The sequence below is a fragment of the Miscanthus floridulus genome, chromosome 8 (assembly GCF_019320115.1).
Source record: "Miscanthus floridulus cultivar M001 chromosome 8, ASM1932011v1, whole genome shotgun sequence".
Taxonomy (NCBI): Eukaryota; Viridiplantae; Streptophyta; class Magnoliopsida; order Poales; family Poaceae; genus Miscanthus; species Miscanthus floridulus.
Window position 1 is genome coordinate 42717290 of NC_089587.1, and position 20828 is coordinate 42738117.

Here is a 20828-nt window from a genome sequence, read left to right on the forward strand (position 1 = left end):
AGATTCTGGGACTAAAGAGCACGAGCAAATTTTGTTTTCTGAATTTTAAAGGATATTGAAAATTAATCTCACTAGGATTTACAGAAAGTGGCTTCAGCAAGTAAATAGTTCAGCAACACGAGGAAAATTGCCTAGTCAGAATAAATTAGTTCCCTAGTACAACAATATTGATTATTGGCCACACTAAAGTAATCCCTGTGGTAGGCAGAAAATAGTACTCTATAGCAGTAAGTACTAGATAATGAACAAAGCAAATAGAAGCAATAAAGCCATATATTGATATCATGCAACAGTAAGGTAAAGGAGATGGACTTTTCTGAATTTGCCGCAACACACCTCTATTATCTTACATAATAATGCACGGGAGAGGAACTACAAATTAATCTAAAAAAATATTTGCAGGTTTTAGTATGTAGAAAAAACTTCAGCTCTTGCTAATTGGGCAGTGCTCCTGCAACATGTCCAAAATAGGTTATCTTCGCAAATTTAGGTATGTGCATTTGGATCTCTGAATTTAGTTCACTGAAAATAGACGTATATTGACTTCAACAACTAGACATACTAGAGCTCTCAATTTATTGGTAATGATAAAGTAACCAAGATGGACTAATGGAAATCTAGGATAACCAAATAGTTTGTTTTGATTCATCACAAAAACAAACCTTTGGTTGAACTCCAAGGAAATTGCAGAATACGCCCTAGAAAAACTCCATGTACTCTAGTTGTCCTGTCGCGGGCAGTGAAGAATCTAAACTCTTGAAGCTTGTTAGCGAGCAAATTCAATTCTTTCAGATCCAAGGCAAAATTACTTTTTTCCTTCTCTCTGGATTTCAGGGGCCTGTATATAGTATATTGGATATCATATGACTGATGACTAATAAAAAAACAAATTTCAGAAACAATATGTCAATTATCTTATTGTAAGTATAAGGCAAATACATGTTTTGGTAACAAGGGAAAATAAAATCAATTAGGATGAAAAAATAGAAAGCAATAAATCGTTACACTACCATTGACAGAAATTCTTCATGGATTGTGGTAAAATTACATGGCTCCTGTTGGGAACAAAAAATAGAATATCTAATTTTGGAATAAAGTCGGCAAGCAAGTACTACTAGATTTGGTAGGAGTTGTGTGTATACGTAAACAAACACAAGGCCAACGCTCTTGAATTACGTTAATTAATAGATTAATACTCACTGTGTAGGAGTCGAAGATTTTAAATCAATAACTCTTGTCTAAGCTAACGGGTAAAAGGGCAGTAGCAATAGAGGTAAGCTCCGATCATCACCAAAATAAAAATAAAAAAGGCTATGTATTTTCATGGCATTCAGATCTAAGATAAATATTTTTAGGGTTCGTCGTATGTCTAAAAGAACAAAGCGTTGACATCTTTTTGGCGTGACGTTTGTTTTGGTTCGCCCTGCAAGAACGAAAGATCAATCCCTCTCCTCCGTAGTCCTCACCCTGACCCTCACCGACGCGGCGGTGCGCGCGCTTCGTCGGTCTGCCTGTGCGTGCGATCCCACCCTCACTTCACCCCGTGCCCGGCTCCCGTCGCTCCTCCGCGATAGCGCTTCCTGCTACCCATATCCCCTCGCTCCCCACGCTCGCCCGGTCGCCTGCCGGCGCGCCCTCTCGCTCGCCCGGCACTGCGCTGCCGTGCTCGCGCCGCAACCGCAGCATCCACAGCGGTCGCGCCCATCACACCCATGAAGGCCGTGCCGCTGGGATCCACGACAACCGCGCCGCCACCACAGGGTCGGGCAGCCGCCGGAATCCACAACCGGTGCGACTGCCCGGCCCATCCGCGATCTACGTCGCCGTCGTCCATCACCGACCCGGCCAAGACGCCGCCGCCGCTGGAATCTTCGCTCGCCTCCCCCGCGGTGCCCCCTGTAAACCTTGGTTTGCGTCCCGACAGGTGCATCCCTCGCATAATCAAATCACCACCTGCCATCAAGTCGCCATCTGCCTTGGTTGGTGATTTCAAACTGTTTCAAACTGCTTCTGTTATCTAAAAGGTCTTTGCCTGCTTTTGTTCTGAAATTACTTTTATATTAACAGGTCTTTGCCATGTCTCTGTCATGTCATAGATTTATCAACGGTTTGGTTTAGCTCTCACATGCACATATCAATTATGCGACAGATTGTTTGCATCATTATTATGTAGATATAGTGCCAGCTTGACATGTATGCAGGCAAAGTTAAGATCTACCTTTTATGTTCCATTTTCAAGGATATACTAATTTAGAGCAAGGGTCAGTGGATGGTTCAGATGTCAGTGGATGGTTCAGATCTGAATAAATTATTGCTGAGTTGGCCCTAAGATAGTTGGTTTTTCTTTTTGCCTGAAGTGACAAAATTGTTTACTTTCCCAGGTGATGCTTGGTCTATTAGTCTTCCATGGCACAGATGGATCATCCTGCAGAGTAAGATGAGGTCTGATCTTCAGAAGCCAACTTCATACAAATTGAGACTATTTGTATGCAGCTCTTTCATTAGTTCTTCATTTCTTTGTGATACCACTACCTCTGTTTTGCCAGATGATGACACTGCTACTGCTGCTTTCTGATCAAATTGGGGTTTGACAGTCATTTTTGGAGCTCCTTTTACTTTTTATTTCATCGGCTAGATTTGTATTCTAACCAACTTCGTGAGCTGTGATGATTTAATGTTATTGATTGGAAAAAAAGATTTTTTTTATGGCCTTGGAGCAATCTGGTTGGTCTTTGCATGAATAGGGATAGTATACAAGGTTTTTTTAGCTGTAAATGCTTGATGATTAAGGATATAAGCTGCACTAGATTAGAATGTCAATATGTGGTTCTCTAGAACATCTCATGGAATAAGTGGCTTGGGATATTTGTTTGATTTATTTAGCTTCTCTAGAACTTCTTGTGTAATCTGAAATTGGAATTGATTGTGGCTCGTATGCTGGCAGGAACAACAGAAAGATCATTGTTCTTAGCCTCACCATCTCAAAGGCCCTCATTTGATTTTGTCCTAGCCTGTGTGGTCGACCGAGGCTGGTTGGCTCCTCTCACCCACATCGTCACCATGGGATTTTGGCATGTCCACTATGTGAACTCAATAGATGATCACTAATGGAGTCAGGCTTGTATTGGTAATTCTCATCCTTGTAGCTCTGCTGCTTATGCTCTTGTCCAGGTCGTTTTGGCAGTCTTCAGCAGCGATGGTCACCATGGTCTGCTGCAAATGCATCCTTGTGCAGCTATGTGGTTATGCCCAGCCAACTGTAAGTTTCATTATTTTCTTCTCTGTGCTTTCTGATTCATGCTTTCCTCTATTTCAACAAAGGTTGCATATGGTTTATGATTCAAATTTGAATTGGGGGCAGATACTGAATGGCTCGATTACTATACTGATTTTTCGATTATGGTCCTCTCTGCAATTGGATTAGTGATGATGTAAAAAAGTTAAAAACCAACAATGTCTCTCCGACACGTTTTTTTTGTACAAAACATAGTGCTTTTTTATTATCTGAGAAAACAAAAAAACAGCGGTGCATTGCCTATTTGTTAATTATCTGAGTCACCATCACCTATTGTTAATTACCTATTAAATGATGGTGACTTTGCATTGGCACCTCATGGAACTATCTCAATCTCATGTTTGTTTCGGAGGAGATTTCAACTCTGCGATAGAGGCAACCACATCTTGACAGGAGAAGACTAGAGGAACTCGGCAAGCTCATTGAACTGAAAGGTATAGCCTTCAATTTTAGATAGCAGTTATTGGCGCTTGAATTTCCAACGATATTGTTTTTGATAATGATCCTGCACCCCATACAGGTTAATCACTACCTAACAAGTTGCTAGCTTGGTGTTGGAAACTAGATTAATTTGATGGCCAGAATTATTTTCAACCTTTTGATTTTGGGACATTGCCAAGGGTTGTCAGGCCGTGCAATTTGTTGGGCATGCCAAAATAAAGTTTGATACATTTGATAATAGCTGCTTGAGCTCTGAATTTTATTTTCAACACTGAAATAGGTTCATTCATCAGTCACGTTAACTTAACAGTAGAAGATAATTGTGATGTATGACCTGTCAGTACCATGTTTATTTGACAAACTCTTGCAGCCTTCGAAATCTAAAACTATGGTGCACCTGTTATGATCAACCAGAGGATCACAAATATATGTAAAATGCACAATTTGCATGCAGATACTTTGGGCTGTGTTTTTTTAAACAACTGTGTTTCTCGATGATCCCTCACACCAGCTATAAGCCACGCTGTTGTCCATCAACTATAAATTTAGTGCTCATCTTCAGTCGCAGCTTCTCTCGCGGCCGACAAAAGATTGTGCCCACCATCACTTTCTCTTGTAAGGTGGCGTGCGTATGATTTATTTCGCATGGTCCAAGTGGGTGATGGTGTTGCCTTTCTTGATTTGAAAATTTTGTAACTTCTGTATTACATTTTGCTCAGGTTCAGAGCTATGTAAATGTATGGTTTTGTGTACTGGAAATGACCAGACAGCAGACATACATATAAAGAAATAATTCTTTTTCAAGCTGAGCAATGCCTACCCGACTTCAGAACTACTAATATCATCTTATAAAGCTGAGCAATGCCTACCCAACTTCATTGCCTTTGAGTATAGTTTATATTACTGAATGTGGTAATATGATTATCTTTTACAAGAGACTGCATCACCCATGTCTGGCATCGTGGGCTGGCTGTACAAGCTTGAAGTATCGGATTTGTCACTGCCTTAAAAATCTGCTGGTGCCTTCTGCTGTTCTGCTTTATCAGAGCAAGAGGATGATCCACAGGCTCACTGTATTTTAGGAGGGATTCAGCACTATTACTGTACATTTGGTCGATTACCATACAGCTTGACTCAGATTGGTACGCTCTCCAAGAAAGATGATGTCTTCACTATGCTTTCAAGAATAAAATCAACACTTGAGATTGGTAACTATTGCTGTGTTTGATATTTTCAGACTGCTACTATTGTTAAGAGAGTGCATGAAAAAAACATTGGCTAAACTCGTTGATAAACAAGGTCTTAGAAGAGGTTTCTGCTACTTTTGGCTAGCTATCAGTATAGGGATTAGCACTACTATTAAATCACTCAATTCTGAAGTCGAAGTAGTAGCATGTGATATTTATAACTCTTTTGATTTTTCTTATCAGTGATTGCACATTTCCAGAAGCTTTTTATTTTTGTGTTTTTTTTGGAAGAGTTGTTGCTAAAAAACATAGCAGACAAGGATATACAGGGTGTTCTACGTGAAACTTATTTGTAATTATTGTTGCCTTTGGAAATGAGGGGAGATAGATATTAGTTTGGTTGCATGTTGTTTGTACTTGGCAGAGTAGAATGCTTATGTATTTCTGTGCTCATCTTATTGATTCGAAAAATTCTGGAAACCCGTTGCAATGCAAGGGCCACGAATACTTAATCAAGATTCATCAAACAACATAATATAGTGTTCAACCAAAAAAAACTAATATTGTGCTCTTCCTTTTTCCTTTTCTTTTTTCCTTCAAAGTTTTCCTTTTTTCTAAATTTAACTTCAGTTTTTACTATTAGTTTTTGAGAAGCTCATGACATCAAATGTCCAGGTTTACCAAGCACGACGAAGAGGCCTGTGATCCCTGTCCTCGTGCTTAAATTTGAATTGTGATGGCATTATTTTTTTACCATAAAGATGCGTGCAATTTTTGTCCTTGGGCTGAAGTTTGAATTATCATGATGGCATTATATATTTTTGTGTGTGTTTTAACGATACAACACACGTTCATACTTTTCTGTGTCACTATTTTTCCCGTTGTAACACACGGGCATTTAACGAGATTTAGGGAGGAAGAGACTGGGGTGGCGGCGGGTGGGGTGCTGTTGAAGCAGGGGGAGGGGCGTCGCCGCGACGGATCAGGCGCCAGAGGCGATCCAGCACCGAATGGGCGGCGCGTGAGGTGCTGGGTGGCACCTGAGGTGATCCTCATCGCCACCGCGCCTGCTAAAGCCGGGGGAGGGGCGTCGCCGCGACGGATCGAGCGACGGCGGCGATCCAGCGCTGAATGGGCTGCGGGTGAGGTGCCGGGTAACACCCGAGGTGATCCCTGTCGCCACCGCCCCTGCTAAAGTCGAGGGAGGGGCGTCGCTGCGTCGGACCTAGCGGCGGCGATCCAGCCCCGAATGGCCTCGCCAGGCAAGTGGGCGCAAACTCCGTGGCACTCGTGTCCGCCCGAAAACGCAACATTCTCATATCCTCCTCTCCAGCGTCGTCTCCCTCCCTCCTCTTCCTCCGTCGTCGCCGCCGTCGGGACAAGCAAGGTGCGATCTTGACGCCGGATTCCTCTACTTCCTAAAGGCATCGCCTTTACTCTGATATGTGGTTTTATGCGGTCACGAGTGTAACACCCTCGGTGTTATATTGTAATGTTTTTGCTAAAATACTGCATTAGCATCATACTTGTTGTACATGTGTGTAATTGGGAGTATAAATCAATATACGGCATTGAAACATTTATCCGAAATAAGAAATAAATGTTAAGTTTCATGTCACGTTATATTATTGGTGTCCTAAACGAATTTTTATTAAACAAAAAGGCTAATGAACGCATGCATGCAATTGGCTCTCCTTTTCATGTTGCACACAAAGCACGCAAATTTTGTCATCACGTTGTCTTGGACGGTGGCCGGCCAAACCACTGAGATGACCCACCCTTTGTTATCATGCACGTGTGAAGGACGAGTGCTGTACATGACGGTGCCTAACTCGTCACTATGCTGTAGTACGATGTCGGGGCTTCCATGCAAGTTCTCGTCACCACGGCCGCTTTAAGTTCTGAACGCGGTCGCCTCTGCAAAGTAGTCTAGCAGCACTCCACCACTTTCCAGTTAGCAATACTCACATCGCGCTCTTCTGCATCGAGCTAGTAGCAGCGCCGGCGAACTCCACCGCACTGCGTCCGAGCAAGAAAGCAGTGCAGCCTGAGGTGCGTGGTGCGTACTGTTATTGTTAGCTTGTTGACGTCACCATGACGTCACCCCTACGTCACATATGTTTTGTGGCCGCTTTCAGGTAGGAAAATAAAGCCCGAAATACATTGAAATACATCTTGGTCCGACCTGTCTGTTGCCTCGCTCGGCCCACTGCTGCGCTGCCGCCGCTGGCCTGCTTCCGCAGCCGCTGGGCCTGCTCGCGCCCGCGGCCTGCCTGCGTCCGGCCTGCTGGCCCGCTGCCGCTGCTAGCCCACTGCCGCACGCGCGCACTGCCCGAGCTGGGCCGCGCTGGCCGCTGGGCCACGCCCGCCGCTGCCGCTTGCTGGGCCGCGCTGGCCGCTGGGCCACGCCCGCCGCTGCCGCTTGCTGGACCGCGCTACCGCGCGCCTGCGCCCCGCCGCGCTGGCCACTGCTGGCCCACTGCCGCTGCTGCGCGCCACGCCCGCCCGCCTGCCAGCCCGCCCGCGCGCCGCGCCGCGCTCGGCCTGCCTACCGCTGCCGCGCTAGCTGCCCCCTGCTGGGCCGCGCGCTCGCTGCCGCGCTGGGCCGCGCCCGCGCTGGCACTGCTGGGCCGTGCTGCCGCTGTTGGGCCACAAGTTAAGATTCGGTTTCCTTGATTTCCAGTAAAATAGAAATGCTTATTTAATTTAGTTATGCGCTGAACTTTGATAAATGATAGTAAATTGTGTAGACGTCCTAAAATAGTGAAACCAAGTTTGTTAGGTTCACAAAAATACCATCTACTTATTAGTACAGTTAGATTACAGTTAGTTGTTATGATGATAGGTTCATAAATTTTAATTAGTAAGCTTAGCATTATATAGATTAATAATTGTAGGAATTATTGTGGCAAATCGGTAATAGTTTTAGCTTTGAAAATTTTACAGTAGGTTCACTAGGATATTCATGTACTTGCTGTAAATTTTGTAGCCTTAGAACGAGTTGTTAGATAGAGTAGCTATTACCTTTGCTTTATCGTATATAGCGTAAACTAGCATTAGGGGTAAGAATAGCCTGTAGTTGCTATAACAATAATGATACTTCATAATTGGTTATCGGTGACAATAGGTAGCCTAGTACCGTGGTCGATATCCATAGCTTAGTAGCTAAATCAATGTACTTTTAATTTGAGAGCTGCTGTTGTTATATTCCTAAGCATTGCATCATCATTTCATGCATGTAGATCACGAGCTGGTAGACTTCGTGCCCGTCGTCGAGCCGGAGTACGACGAGGTGATCGAGGAGTACGAGGAGGAGCTCTTCGCGCAGGAGGGAGCCCAGGAGCCTGTTGGTGCTGACTTTGCTGACCCGGCACCTGCTCAAGGCAAGCCCCGGTGCATAACCCCTATTTTTAAATGGTCACTGAATATATTATATGATCTGCATTTACGTTACAGGCATTTTATGGAAACTATATGCATAAATATATCCACCATGAGTCCTACTAGTACAGGTCGAGTAGTTGCTATGCTCAGGATGTCGGTAGCGTGAGTAACCTGCCGTTACTCGCAAATAGGTGATTAAACTATGATATCATGATGAAATAAGGGAAAGGAAAATGGTGGCCGGACAGGGATGTGGATTTGGTACTGGTGGGTGTGAGGGGTTGTGTCCTGCGGCCAACAGGACATGGCCCGGTTACACTTTTTCCCTGTCTGTGTCGATTAAGGACCGGCCGTTGCATATGACTCTAGGCAAGTCACAGACTATTGTCCCGAGCACATACTTGGGTATGGGCGCAGGGAAGACTTGCTGCTCTCTTGTCGCGGATCCGGCTCTTTCCGGACTGACTGATGGGAAGAGGAGGTGGTGGAGGTCCTTGCACCGCACTGAGTCCGGGATTCAGAGGCGGGGGCTTGGAGTCCAAGTTTGGACGGGGACCTGGACACCCGGGACAGGAGAGTGGTGGGTTAGTCCTGCTTGTGCCTGGGGTACAAGCGGGGCGTGTGTCTTCGGGGCACCCAGCTGGGTACATTGATTCGCGAATCGCCGGGTTATCCGGTACGGCTTGTCTGCGGTTTAGCACCGTAGTAAGAACTGTAAGTGGAAAAAGGAGAAGGAACAGTATCGATTGCTCAACTCTTGCTTGAAAGTAGAACAGGAGCTTATATAGATTGCCTAGATAAAAACTTAATACGGCTGATGATAATAATGTATCAATAAGGACTCACTATTAGTATTGCTTTTTGCTAAAAAGAGAACCAGCAAACCATAAAGCCTAGCATATTCCTTGGAGTCAGGAAAGTATTCCCACTGGTCGGATAAGTCTTGCGAGTACATTGTGTACTCAGGGTTTATTTACCCCTGTTGCAGGTGATGCTTGAGGAGTACCTTGTGTGGAGGATTTTTCTGGTGGGCTCAGACGAAATCCTCGTTATCTTATCGCTAGATGTTATCTTTTAATATTCCGCTGTTTATCATTCCGCACTCTGGTATTTGATATTGTAATAATGTACTTTTTAAGAACCTCTGATGTATGAAATGGACAAGTATTGTAACTCGTTTTCATTATTGGATCCTTGGGAAAAATGTGGATCTTTCGGGTTCTCCCTCGGGGTGTGCCCAACGGACACCGCTCGTTGTAGTTGCTTTCGGGGTGCTTAGTGTCTGGTGGAAGATGAGCGCCTCCGAAAGTACGCTATTTCGGGTGGTTCTGCCACAGTTGGTACCAGAGCCAATAATGGTCACGAGTTTCCTCACTCTTTTACAAGACTAAAAGTTTGACCAACAAAAGTTTGCGAAAAATAGGATGCGATTAAGTGAGTTATATAAGTATAATGCCCTAACTATATGGTGTATCTAGGATAGCGGCACTGGTTTTATCTAATCAGTTTTCTGCAGGTACACTGACTTACGTGACGTAAGAAATCGCTTAGTATACGGAAAGTGAGTGTGCGATGTGCCGAAAATGTTACGAACGCCGCTATATTCCGGCTTGAGTGAACGTATAGGTCGAAGCATGCATCATATAATAGCATCTTACTTGAACTAGGAATCCCCCTTCACGTATAATGAAAGTAGTAAATTGGTAGAACTAACTTAATGAATGCTTTAATAAATGTGCTGCCATCTCTTTAAATCCCTGGATCCTGATCAGGAAGGGTGTCCTAATGGATGGTTCGTCTCTCTTACAGATGAATCTAAGGTCCGGACGTGGGAGCACCAGTTCGGGAGCGGCCAACGAGGGCCATGGTGACAGTGCTCGGGCCTTTGAGCGTGACAACGAGGGAGCTCGGGAGGTTCCACCTTTGGTTCCTCATCCTTTCCGCCGCCACCACCGCCTCCGCCGCTGTCCGCCGCGGAGGTCATGGTGGAGTTGTTGGCTGCTCGTCAGGAGTCAGCCGCTGCTCGTCAGGAGACAGCTCGTGCCATGGAGATTATGGCATAGGCCATCGCGGGTCTCGCCCGTGGAGGCCCCGGAGGCAACGGTGGGAATGGGGGTGGTGCTCGCCGTCCTGAGGGACAGTCCTCTTACCAGGACTTCCTCAAGACCCACCCGCCCACGTTCACGCCGTCGGACGATCCGTTGGAGGCGGAGCACTGGCTTCGCACGCTGGAGCAGAAGTTTCGGCTGCTCGGAGTGGCCAACGAGCAGAAGGTGCACTTTGCAGTCCCAGCAGCTTTTGGGGTCCGCAGGTGCCTGGTGGGAGACTTTCCAGGCCGCGGAGCTGCCGGATCACCCGGCAACAGTGGCAGGAGTTCTCCACCGCCTTCCGCGAGTTCTTCATACCTGCTGGTGTTATCCACCAGAAGGTGACCGAGTTCATGGAGCTGCGTCAGGGGAGCAGGACGGTAATGGAGTATGTGACCCAGTTTAACCACTTGGCTCAGTATGCTGGTAGTCAGGTGGACACGGATGACAAGAAGAAGGATCGCTTCTTTCGCGGTCTCACTCCTGCTCTTCAGGAGAAACTGTACCTGGGGAACTATCAGACCTTTGGGGCACTGATGAACGCCGCCATTGCTCTTGAGGGTTTTCAGTGGGCATCTCAGGCGGATTGGAAGCGGAAGCGGGTGGCAGCTGGATCCTCCAGCCATCCTCATACTCAGAAGGTGCAAATTGTTAGGCGGGGGTCCCTATCAACCATCCGGTGGGACCTCCGTTCCGGTCACCCCAGCAGACATCACAGACTTCTGCTACTCAGTACAAGGCACCTCAGCAGCAGGTGCAGCCCCAGCAGACTCAGGGACAGTAGGTCCCACCTCGTCAGGGATTCGGGAACAAGCCTGGTGCTTGTTTCAAGTGTGGCAAGGATGGCCACTATGCCAGGGAGTGTCCTCAGCAGCAGACAGCTCAGTCGTCTCAGCCGTCTGCAAATTCCAGGCTTATTAAGAGGACTTTCATCAAGAGGAAGGTGCCCAGCAGATCTGGTCAGGTGCACTTCACGGATGCTCAGCAAGTTGTGCAGCAGGAGACAGTTATGGCTGGTATGTTTACCATCGAATCCCATCCAGCTTTGGTGTTGTTTGATTCTGGTGCATCGCATTCCTTTATGAGCATGGGGTTTGTAGAGCGGCACAACTTATCACTATTGGCTATACCGTATGCCTATAAGATCCGTACTGCGGGTTCTCAGATGTTCATCAATACCCGCACGGATACTGTAAGTTTGGTATTAGCCACCCACACTTACCGTCTACAGTTCATGATAATGCCTGGGCAAGGCATTGATGTTATTCTTGGAATGAACTGGTTGCGGGTGTATGGGGTAGTATTGGATATGAAGAGAAGAAGTGTAGAGTTACGGCTTCCGTCTTCTAAGGATAGGATGTCTCTCATCATACCCTCAGAACCAGGTCTTACCTGTTGCTGCCCATGCTGAAGCCGTTCCTGATCTTACCTCCATTCCAGTAGTATGTGAGTTCCCAGATGTTTTCCCTGAAGATCTTCCTGGATTGCCACCAGACCGTGAGGTAGAATTCTCCATTGAGCTTGAGCCTGGTACTGCTCCTATCTCCAGGCGTCCGTATCCGCATGGCTCCGAGAGAACTGGCAGAAATGAAGAAGCAACTGGAGGAGTTGATGGACAAGGGTTTCATCCGCCCAAGTTCTTCACCATGGGGTTGCCCAGCGATTTTCGTGAAGAAGAAGGATGGTACTCTGCGGATGTGTGTGGATTACCGCCCCCTCAATGCGGTAACAGTTAAGAACAAGTATCCCTTGCCCCGCATAGATACTTTGTTTGATCAGTTAGCTGGTGCCAAGGTGTTCTCGAAGATAGATCTCCGATCAGGCTACCATCAGATCAAGATCAGGCCACAAGATATACCAAGGACAGCTTTCTCTACTAGGTATGGGTTGTATGAGTACCTAGTGATGTCTTTCGGTCTCACCAATGCCCCGGCTTTCTTCATGTACCTGATGAACTCAGTCTTCATGCCGGAGTTGGATAAGTTTGTGGTAGTATTCATCGATGACATCTTAATCTATTCCAAGAATGATGAAGAGCATGCCTGTCACCTCCGGATAATACTGACTCGGCTAAGGGAGCACCAGTTGTATGCTAAATTCAGCAAGTGTGAGTTTTGGTTAGATCGAGTGCAGTTTTTGGGACATGTGTTGACACCCGAGGGCGTTTCTGTGGATCCCAGCAAGGTGCAAGATGTATTAGATTGGAAGTCTCCTAGGTCTGTACACCAGATCCGTCAGTTCCTTGGGCTAGCTGGATACTATCGGCGTTTCATCCCTGATTTCTCCAAGATAGCCCAGCCCATGACTAAGCTGCTCCAGAAAGAAGCTAAGTTTGTTTGGAGTCCAGCTTGTGAAGAAGCTTTTCAGTCCCTGAAGACTTTTCTGACCACTGCTCCTGTATTGGCTCAACCTGATATTGAGAGGCCCTTTGATGTTTACTGTGATGCCTCGAAGACGGGATTGGGGTGTGTGCTTATGCAAGAGGGGCGTGTGATAGCTTATGCTTCGCGCCAACTGAAGAAGCACGAGGTGAACTACCCTACCCATGATTTAGAGCTAGCTGCTGTAGTTCACTCTCTGAAGATTTGGAGGCATTATTTGTTGGGCAACAAAGTGCACATCTTCACTGACCACAAGAGCCTTAAGTATATTTTCACTCAGTCTGAGTTGAACATGAGGCAAAGGAGATGGATTAGAGTTGATCAAGGATTATAATTTGGAAGTCCACTATCATCCAGGAAAAGCCAATGTGGTAGCTGATGCCTTAAGTCGTAAGTCGCATCAGGTTGAGGAAATACCCTTGTCACTTCACCACACAGAGGTGCTAGCTCAGATTGCATTGACCTCAGAGTTGCTGGAGCAAATTATTCGGGAACAAAAGGAAGACCCCGAAGAGATTCCTCACATCAGGAAGTTGATGGCTGAAGGGCGTGGCCCTCACTTTAGCATTGATGAGCAGGGGGTCATGAGATACAAGGATAGACTGGTGGTTCCATCCAATGAGGAGCTGAAAAGAAAGATTTTGAATGAAGCTCATCATTCAAAGCTTGTCAATCCATCCTGGCAGCAATAAGATGTACCATGATCTGCGTCACTTGTACTGGTGGTCCAACATGAAGCAGGACATCACCCGACATGTTGCCGAGTGCGACACTTGTGGTAGAGTTAAGGCAGACCATATGCGTACTCTAGGATATCTACAGCCCTTGCCCATCCCTGTTTGGAAGTGGGAAGATATTTCTATGGATTTCATTGTGGGTTTACCCCGCACAACCAAAGGCTATAACTCTATCTGGGTTATTGTGGATCGTCTCACCAAGTCAGCTCATTTCCTCCCAGTGAATACTAAATATTCTACTAGACAGTATGCCGAGTTGTACTGGGACCGAATTGTGACTCTACATGGAGTTCCCCTCACTATCATCTCTGATAGGGGATCAGTTTTTGTCTCTCGCTTCTGGGAGCAACTCCAGGAGTGTCTTGGAACTAGTCTTCTCCGTAGTTCAGCCTATCACCCCCAGACTGATGGCCAAACCGAAAGGGTAAATCAAGTGCTCGAAGATATGTTAAGAGCTTGTGCCATTTCCTTCCCTGAGAAGTGGGATGCCTGCTTGAAGCTAGCAGAATTCTCTTACAATAATAGCTACCAAGAAAGCATCCGCATGGCGCCATTTGAAGCTCTGTATGGAAAGAAGTGCCGGACACCACTTAGTTGGGTTGAAGTGGGAGACCGTGGATACTTTGGGCCAAAATTCATCAAGGAGGCTCGTGAGCAAGTCGTTCTTATTCAGAGTCATTTGAAGGCAGCTCAGAGTCGACAGAAAGCCTATGCCGACAAGCGTAGAAGACCTTTGGAGTTTAAAGTTGGGGATCATGTGTACCTCAAGGTATCTCCTATGAGGGGAGTGCATCGGTTTGGTGTCCATGGCAAACTAGCTCCCCGTTATGTGGGCCCTTACAAAATCCTGAAGCAGGTGTAACCCAGTTGCTTACCGTCTACGACTTCCAGATATTCTCTCTGCAGTACATGATGTGTTCCTATGTATCACAACTGAAGAAATGTTTGCGGGTTCCTGATGAAGCTGTGAAAATTGAAGGACTTCCTCTCTAGCCAGATCTGTCTTATGTTGAGCACCCTGTAAAAATCCTGGATGAGAAAGAAAGAGTAACCAGGAACAGTGTGATAAAGTTTTACAAAGTGCAGTGGCAAAACCATTCCGAGGATGAAGCCACCTGGGAGCAAGAGAGTTACTTATTGAAGCATTATCCCCACCTCCTCTCTGGTTTTGATAGTTAGTTGCTGCGTCAAGATGTAATTCCTATTTATATTTTCTCACACTAGGCACATGAAATCTCGGGTCGAGATTTTGTTTTAGGGGGGTAGATTTGTAACACCCTCGGTGTTACATTGTACAGCTTTTTGCTAAGTTCTGCATGAGCATCATACTTGTTTATACATGTGTGTAATTGGAGTATAAATCAATATACGGCATTGAAACATTTATCCGAAACAAGAAATAAATGTTAAGTTTCATGTCACGTTATATTATTGGTGTCCTAAACGAATTTTTATTAAACAAAAATGCTAATGAACGCATGCATGCAATTGGCTCTCCTTTCATATTGCACACAAAGCCACGCAAGTTGTTGTCATGTTGTCTTGGACGGTGGCCGGCCAAACCACTGAGATGACCCACCCTTTGTTATCATGCACGTGTGAAGGACGAATGCAGTACATGGCGGTGCCTAACTCGTCACTATGCTGCAGTACGATGTTGGGGCTTCCATGCAGGTTCTCGTCACCACGGCCGCTTTATATTCCGAACGGCCTCTGCATATTTTTGCCAAGCATCACTCCACCGTTTTCCAATTAGCCATACGCACTGCGAGCGGATAGTTAGTTTTCTTTTGGAAGTCGGTAGTAGCAGCGCCGGCGAACTCCACCGCACTGCGTCCGAGCAAGAAAGCAGTGCAGCCTGAGGTGCGTGGTGCGTACTGTTTTGTTAGCTTGTTGACGTCACCATGACGTCACCCCTACGTCACATATGTTTTGTGGCCGCTTTCAGGTAGGAAAATAAAGCCCGAAATACATTGAAATACATCTTGGTCCGACCTATTTGCTGCCTCGCTCGGCCCACTGCTGCGCTGCCGCCGCTGGCCTGCTTCCGCAGCCGCTGGGCCTGCTCGCGCCCGCGGCCTGCCTGCGTCCGGCCTGCTGGCCCGCTGCCGCTGCTAGCCCGCTGCCGCACGCGCGCACTGCCCGAGCTGGGCCGCGCTGGCTGCTGGGCCACGCCCGCCGCTGCCGCTTGCTGGGCCGCGCTGGCCACTGGGCCGCGCTGGCCGCTGGGCCACGCCCGCGCTGGCACTGCTGGGCCGTGCTGCCGCTGTTGGGCCACAAGTTAAGATTCGGTTTCCTTGATTTCCAGTAAAATAGAAATGCTTATTTAATTTAGTTATGCGCTGAACTTTGATAAATGATAGTAAATTGTGTAGACGTCCTAAAATAGTGAAACTCAAGTTTGTTAGGTTCACAAAAATACCATCTACTTATTAGTACAGTTAGATTGCAAGTTAGCTATTATGATGATAGGTTCATAAATTTTAATTAGTAAGCTTAGCATTATATAGATTAATAATTGTAGGAATTATTGTGGCAAATCGGTAATAGTTTTAGCTTTGAAAATTTTACAGTAGGTTCACTAGGATATTATGTACTTGCTGTAAATTTTGTAGCCTTAGAACGAGTTGTTAGATAGAGTAGCTATTACCTTTGCTTTATCGTATATAGCGTAAACTAGCATTAGGGGTAAGAATAGCCGCAGTTGCTATAACAATAATGATACTTCAAATGGTTATCGGTGACAATAGGTAGCCTAGTACCGTGGTCGATATCCATAGCTTAGTAGCTAAATCAATGTACTTTTTATTTTGAGAGCTGCTGTTGTTATATTCCTAAGCATTGCATCATCATTTCATGCATGTAGATCACGAGCTGGTAGACTTCGTGCCCGTCGTCGAGCCGGAGTACGACGAGGTGATCGAGGAGTACGAGGAGGAGATCTTCGCGCAGGAGGAAGCCCAGGAGCCTGTTGGTGCTGACCTTGCTGACCCGGCACCTGCCCAAGGCAAGCCCCGGTGCATAACCCCTATTTTTAAATGATCACTGAATATATATCTATAATGTACATTTACGTTACAGGCATTTTATGGATACTACATGCATAAATATATCTACCTATGAGTCCTACTAGTACAGGTCGAGTAGCTGCTATGCTCAGGATATCGGTAGCGTGAGTAACCTGCCGTTACTCGCAAATAGGTGATAATATGATCACTCATGATAAAATGATGGAAAGGAAAATGGTGACCGGACAGGGATATGGTTTGGGTACTGGTGGGTGTAAGGGGTTGTGTCCTGCGGCCAACAGGGCATGACTTGGTTACACTTTTCCCTGTCTGTGTTAATTAAGGACCGGTCGTTGCAATGGACGCTAGGCAAGTCACAGATCTATTGTCCCGAGCGCATACTTGGGTATGGGCGTAGGGAAGGCTTGTTGCTCTCTTGTCGCGGATCCGGCTCTTTTCGGACCGACTGATGGGAAGAGGAGGTGGTGGAGGTCCTTGCACCGCACTGAGTCCGGGACTCAGGAGTGGGGGCTTGGAGTCCAAGTTTGGACGGGGACCTGGACACCCGGGACAGGAGAGTGATGGGTTAGGTCCTGCTTGTGCCTGGGGTACAAGCAGGGGCGTGTGTTTCGGGGCACCCAGCTGGGCACATTGGTTCGCGAATCGCCGCCGAGTCAGGTACGGCTTGTCTTAACTCTAGCATCGTAGTAAGAACTAGGAAGTTGAAAGGAGAAGAATGGAACTGATTGCTCAACTCTTGCTTGAAAGTAGAACAGGTGCTTATATAGACTGGCTAGATGATAACTTAATACGGCTTATAATAAGACATGAATAAGGACTCACTGTTAGTGCTATTTTGCTAAAGAAAACCAGCAAACCATAAAGCCTCTCATATTCCTTGGAGTCAGGAAATTATTCCCACTAGTCGGATAAGTCTTGCGAGTACATTGTGTACTCAGGGTTTATTTACCCCTGTTGCAGGTGATGCATGAGAAGTACCTTGTTTGGAGGATTCTTCTGGTGGGCTCAGACGGAATCCTCGTCCCTTATCGCTAGATGTTTAATTAAATTCCGCTGTTTATTATTCCGCACTCTGGTATTTGGTATTGTAATAATGTACTTTTTAAGAAACTCTGATGTATGAAATGGACAAGTATTGTAACTCGTTTTCATTATTGGATCCTTGGGAAAAATGTGGATCTTTCGGGTTCTCCCTCGGGGTGTGCCCGACGGACACCGCTCGCTGTAGCTCGCTTTCGGGGTGCTTAGTGTCTGGTGGAAGACGAGCGCCTCCGTAAGTACGCTATTTCGGGTGGTTCTGCCACAATGAGTTGCTTGTGATCTCTTCTCTGGGGGTGGTTTCCTAGCCAGTTACTGACTTACTGTTGCGGGCTAGAATTGGGTCACTGGGCTGTGGTTTTTGCCACCATGCTCTCTGTGACTGTGTTAATTTCACGAGCTTTGCTTTTTGGATTAAATGTCACTTTAACATCGGTATTTAATTTCACAGTATTGTTATCTTATCGTGCGATCCGTGTATTTTTACTATACAAAAGTTTAACTATGCCGTAGCAACGTACGGGCGCGCTACCATGTAATAGCATATAACAATAAAATAAACTGCTAGCCTCCAGAAACAGATTACCGCTTCGGCTGTTGGCTCAGCTTGCCGGAGTGTGTAGTTGTGTCGTTTGCCGTGGACAGTGGTTCGTTGCGGTGGCCGATGGAGCGGTCTCCCTAAGGGATGGGACGGCGGCTTCCTCCCCGTGGCGTCGACGACGCTGGCCCTGGCCGTATCTCCGCGGCACGTGGGGAAGGGGACCTCCTTTTTTCTGGTCAACTAGAGATCCGTACGTATAGGCAACTCCATATCTAGATCCTGTTTGGCAGGGCTTCTCCACCGGCTTCAGAAGCCATTTGGAGCCGTTTTCTACTAAACGGGGTAAAGTAAAATAGCTTCACTTGTGAAGTCCTAAAAACATACTCTCACAGTGATTTGAGGTGGGATGGAGCCAAAAAAAAGTGGCTTCTCCCGGCTCCTCCTCCAGGCCCCTAAAACATGCTCTCACAAGGAAGCCATTTTACCAAACGGTTTACCAAAACTGCTTCAGCTCCACCAGTGGAACTGTTCGTGGAGCTAAAGCAAAAAAAAATAGCTTCACTAGTGAAGTGAAGCCCTGCCAAACGGGGCCTAGTTTGTGCAGTAGATGGGCGTTTTTGGTGGGAATGTTGACAGGAAAAATCCAACTCAGGCGGGAAACTAACTCCGGTACATCAAAAACAATTCCAAGCTTTGTTTTGCGTGGGATAAGGGAAACATTGTTTCTATTTCTAGGTAATATAATAATTTAATTTATTTTATTAGTGTGAAAGATTTTTTATCATAGTATTTGGAGGAAAAACTGAAACTTAGATAGACTTTGGTGATAAGCTTATTACAACCACAAATGTATTAACCATGTCAAGAAAAATATATGTGTACAAAACCACGTCGAATAATTTTGTTTTATAATATATTAGCCACATCAACTAATTTTGTTCCACCTCCCAGCATCATTATTTGAAGCTCCTCACAAACCGTTCTTTTGTCAATCGCTGCTTGCAGGCCCACTAGGCCACCACCCGCCATCCATCATTGCCGGTGGCACCTCTAGCGACATGGGTTAAGACGGTGCGGGACAGGTAGGCGGCGTAGCAAGGTCCGAATGAAGATGGAGAAGACTACAAAGAGAGGGAGAGAGGCTACGTGAATGGAGAGGCAAGAGGGAGAGAGGGAAGTAAGAGGGACATTTTTGCCCACATGAAAATACATAATAGTTGTCAATATATATTCACATGGGCCCAAAGACACGGTATAAACATATAAGGTGATGTATTTCAAATTTCGTAAAATATTATAATGGCACCAACCCTATTAAGTAAGGATTAGTGGTGTGACTCAGAAACACCACTTTTGTAACGACATCGACATGAACATGATCTAATTGACCCTAGATTATTATGGCTGCTGCAAGGAGTTTGATATATAACGATATGGAGCGGTGGAACAAAATTAGTTGACATGGCTAATAATGTATTATTATAAAAAAAATTATTTGACGTGGCTTTTGTACATATAATTTTTTCTAGTGACGCGGTCAATACGTTTTTGGCTATAAAGCTTATATCACCAAAGTATATCTCAGTATTAGTTTTCCCTCAAAATACTATGATAATAAAATCTTTCCTACCTAAATTTTAGATATTAGGACTCGAAAACCATAACTCCCTTATCTCCCGCACAAAACAAAGGTTGGAACATCTTTTTGATGCACCAGAACAAAGGTTGGAACATCTTTTTGGATGCACCAGAATTAGTTTCCCTCTCGAATTGGATTTTCCCTCCCAAATTCCCACCCAAAAGACCCATCTACCGCACAAACCAGATGGAGTTGCCTACACAAACAGATCTCTGCTAGTTGACCAGAAAAAGTGTGTGTGTGTGTGTGTGGTGGGGGGGGGGGGTTCCTTCCCCACACGCTGTTGAGATACGGCCAGGGCCAGTCGTCGGCGTCGCCGTTGCTTCCTAATGGTACGTTCTTCATTGAGACTCAAGGTAATCAAGTACTAAGATCTCTATCTGTTAAATTCTGATATCATCAACTATGTATATTCCTATCTGGCGCCATTCACCATCGATCCGTCCGCTCATCTTAATCTTCGCTGTTGCCCGTCCAGACCAGAGTGACCGTGGAAAAGTCTTGATGCATGATTGTTGTAACTGGGCGGCTGGTGTTGTTCCATCTCTAGGTCTCGCCGACTCCTCTAATTTGAACATTGAGAGTTGACCCCACCTGTGCCACTGCTACCTCAGCTGCTCGTCGGTGCGGCTATAGGAAGGAGACGAGTCTCCATATAAACTCACGACCAGAGTGTGCTGTATGCAGCGTGACTCCTCGCCTCCTCTCTACCCGAGGGCCGTGAAAAAAAGAAACTAGGAAAGAAATGCCGATATTATCTTTTTGGGCCGCCTGGCCAGTTCTGTCTCTCTTCTCATTAATTTGCTAATGCCTAATGGACTATATGACCTGGGGTTTATATACCTAGGCTTGGCCCCCTTCTCCGCTTGGGCCCTCGGCGGTCGCACCTCGTGCCCTACCCCTAGGGCCGGCACTAGTGGAGCCGAGCACTCCAACAGCGGAGCGGACACCTCCAGCAGCAGAGCCGACCACGGTTAAGGCTTTGAAGGCTGTCAACCTCGACGAACCATGCGCCCAAGTCCACCTCGGACGTGTGGGCGGCGAGCAGGAGCAGCGGTGGTACCTGGAC

At 46.2% G+C, this 20828-nt stretch overlaps 1 protein-coding gene across 29 annotated transcripts; it reads left to right on the plus strand.

Annotated features, from left to right (window-relative positions):
* Positions 1-1398: 1398 nt before the first annotated feature.
* Positions 1399-5684, plus strand: LOC136476250 (uncharacterized). 29 transcript variants are annotated; one of them, XM_066474024.1, is made up of 6 exons: positions 1399-1979; positions 2382-2432; positions 2945-3071; positions 3172-3259; positions 3648-3729; positions 4672-4859. In XM_066474024.1, exons 1-3 carry the CDS (start codon positions 1713-1715, stop codon positions 2969-2971), a joined length of 345 nt encoding a protein of 114 aa, XP_066330121.1. In that variant the 5' UTR covers positions 1399-1712; the 3' UTR covers positions 2972-3071; positions 3172-3259; positions 3648-3729; positions 4672-4859. The 29 variants fall into 29 exon arrangements, 8 of the variants coding, with proteins under 8 accessions (XP_066330121.1, XP_066330120.1, XP_066330116.1 ...); XM_066474023.1 differs by having other exon boundaries at positions 3651-3729; XR_010763489.1 differs by lacking the exon at positions 4672-4859 and adding exons at positions 2547-2585; positions 3816-4665 and having other exon boundaries at positions 1399-2024; positions 2382-2442; positions 2945-3729.
* The last annotated feature ends 15144 nt before the right edge of the window (positions 5685-20828 follow it).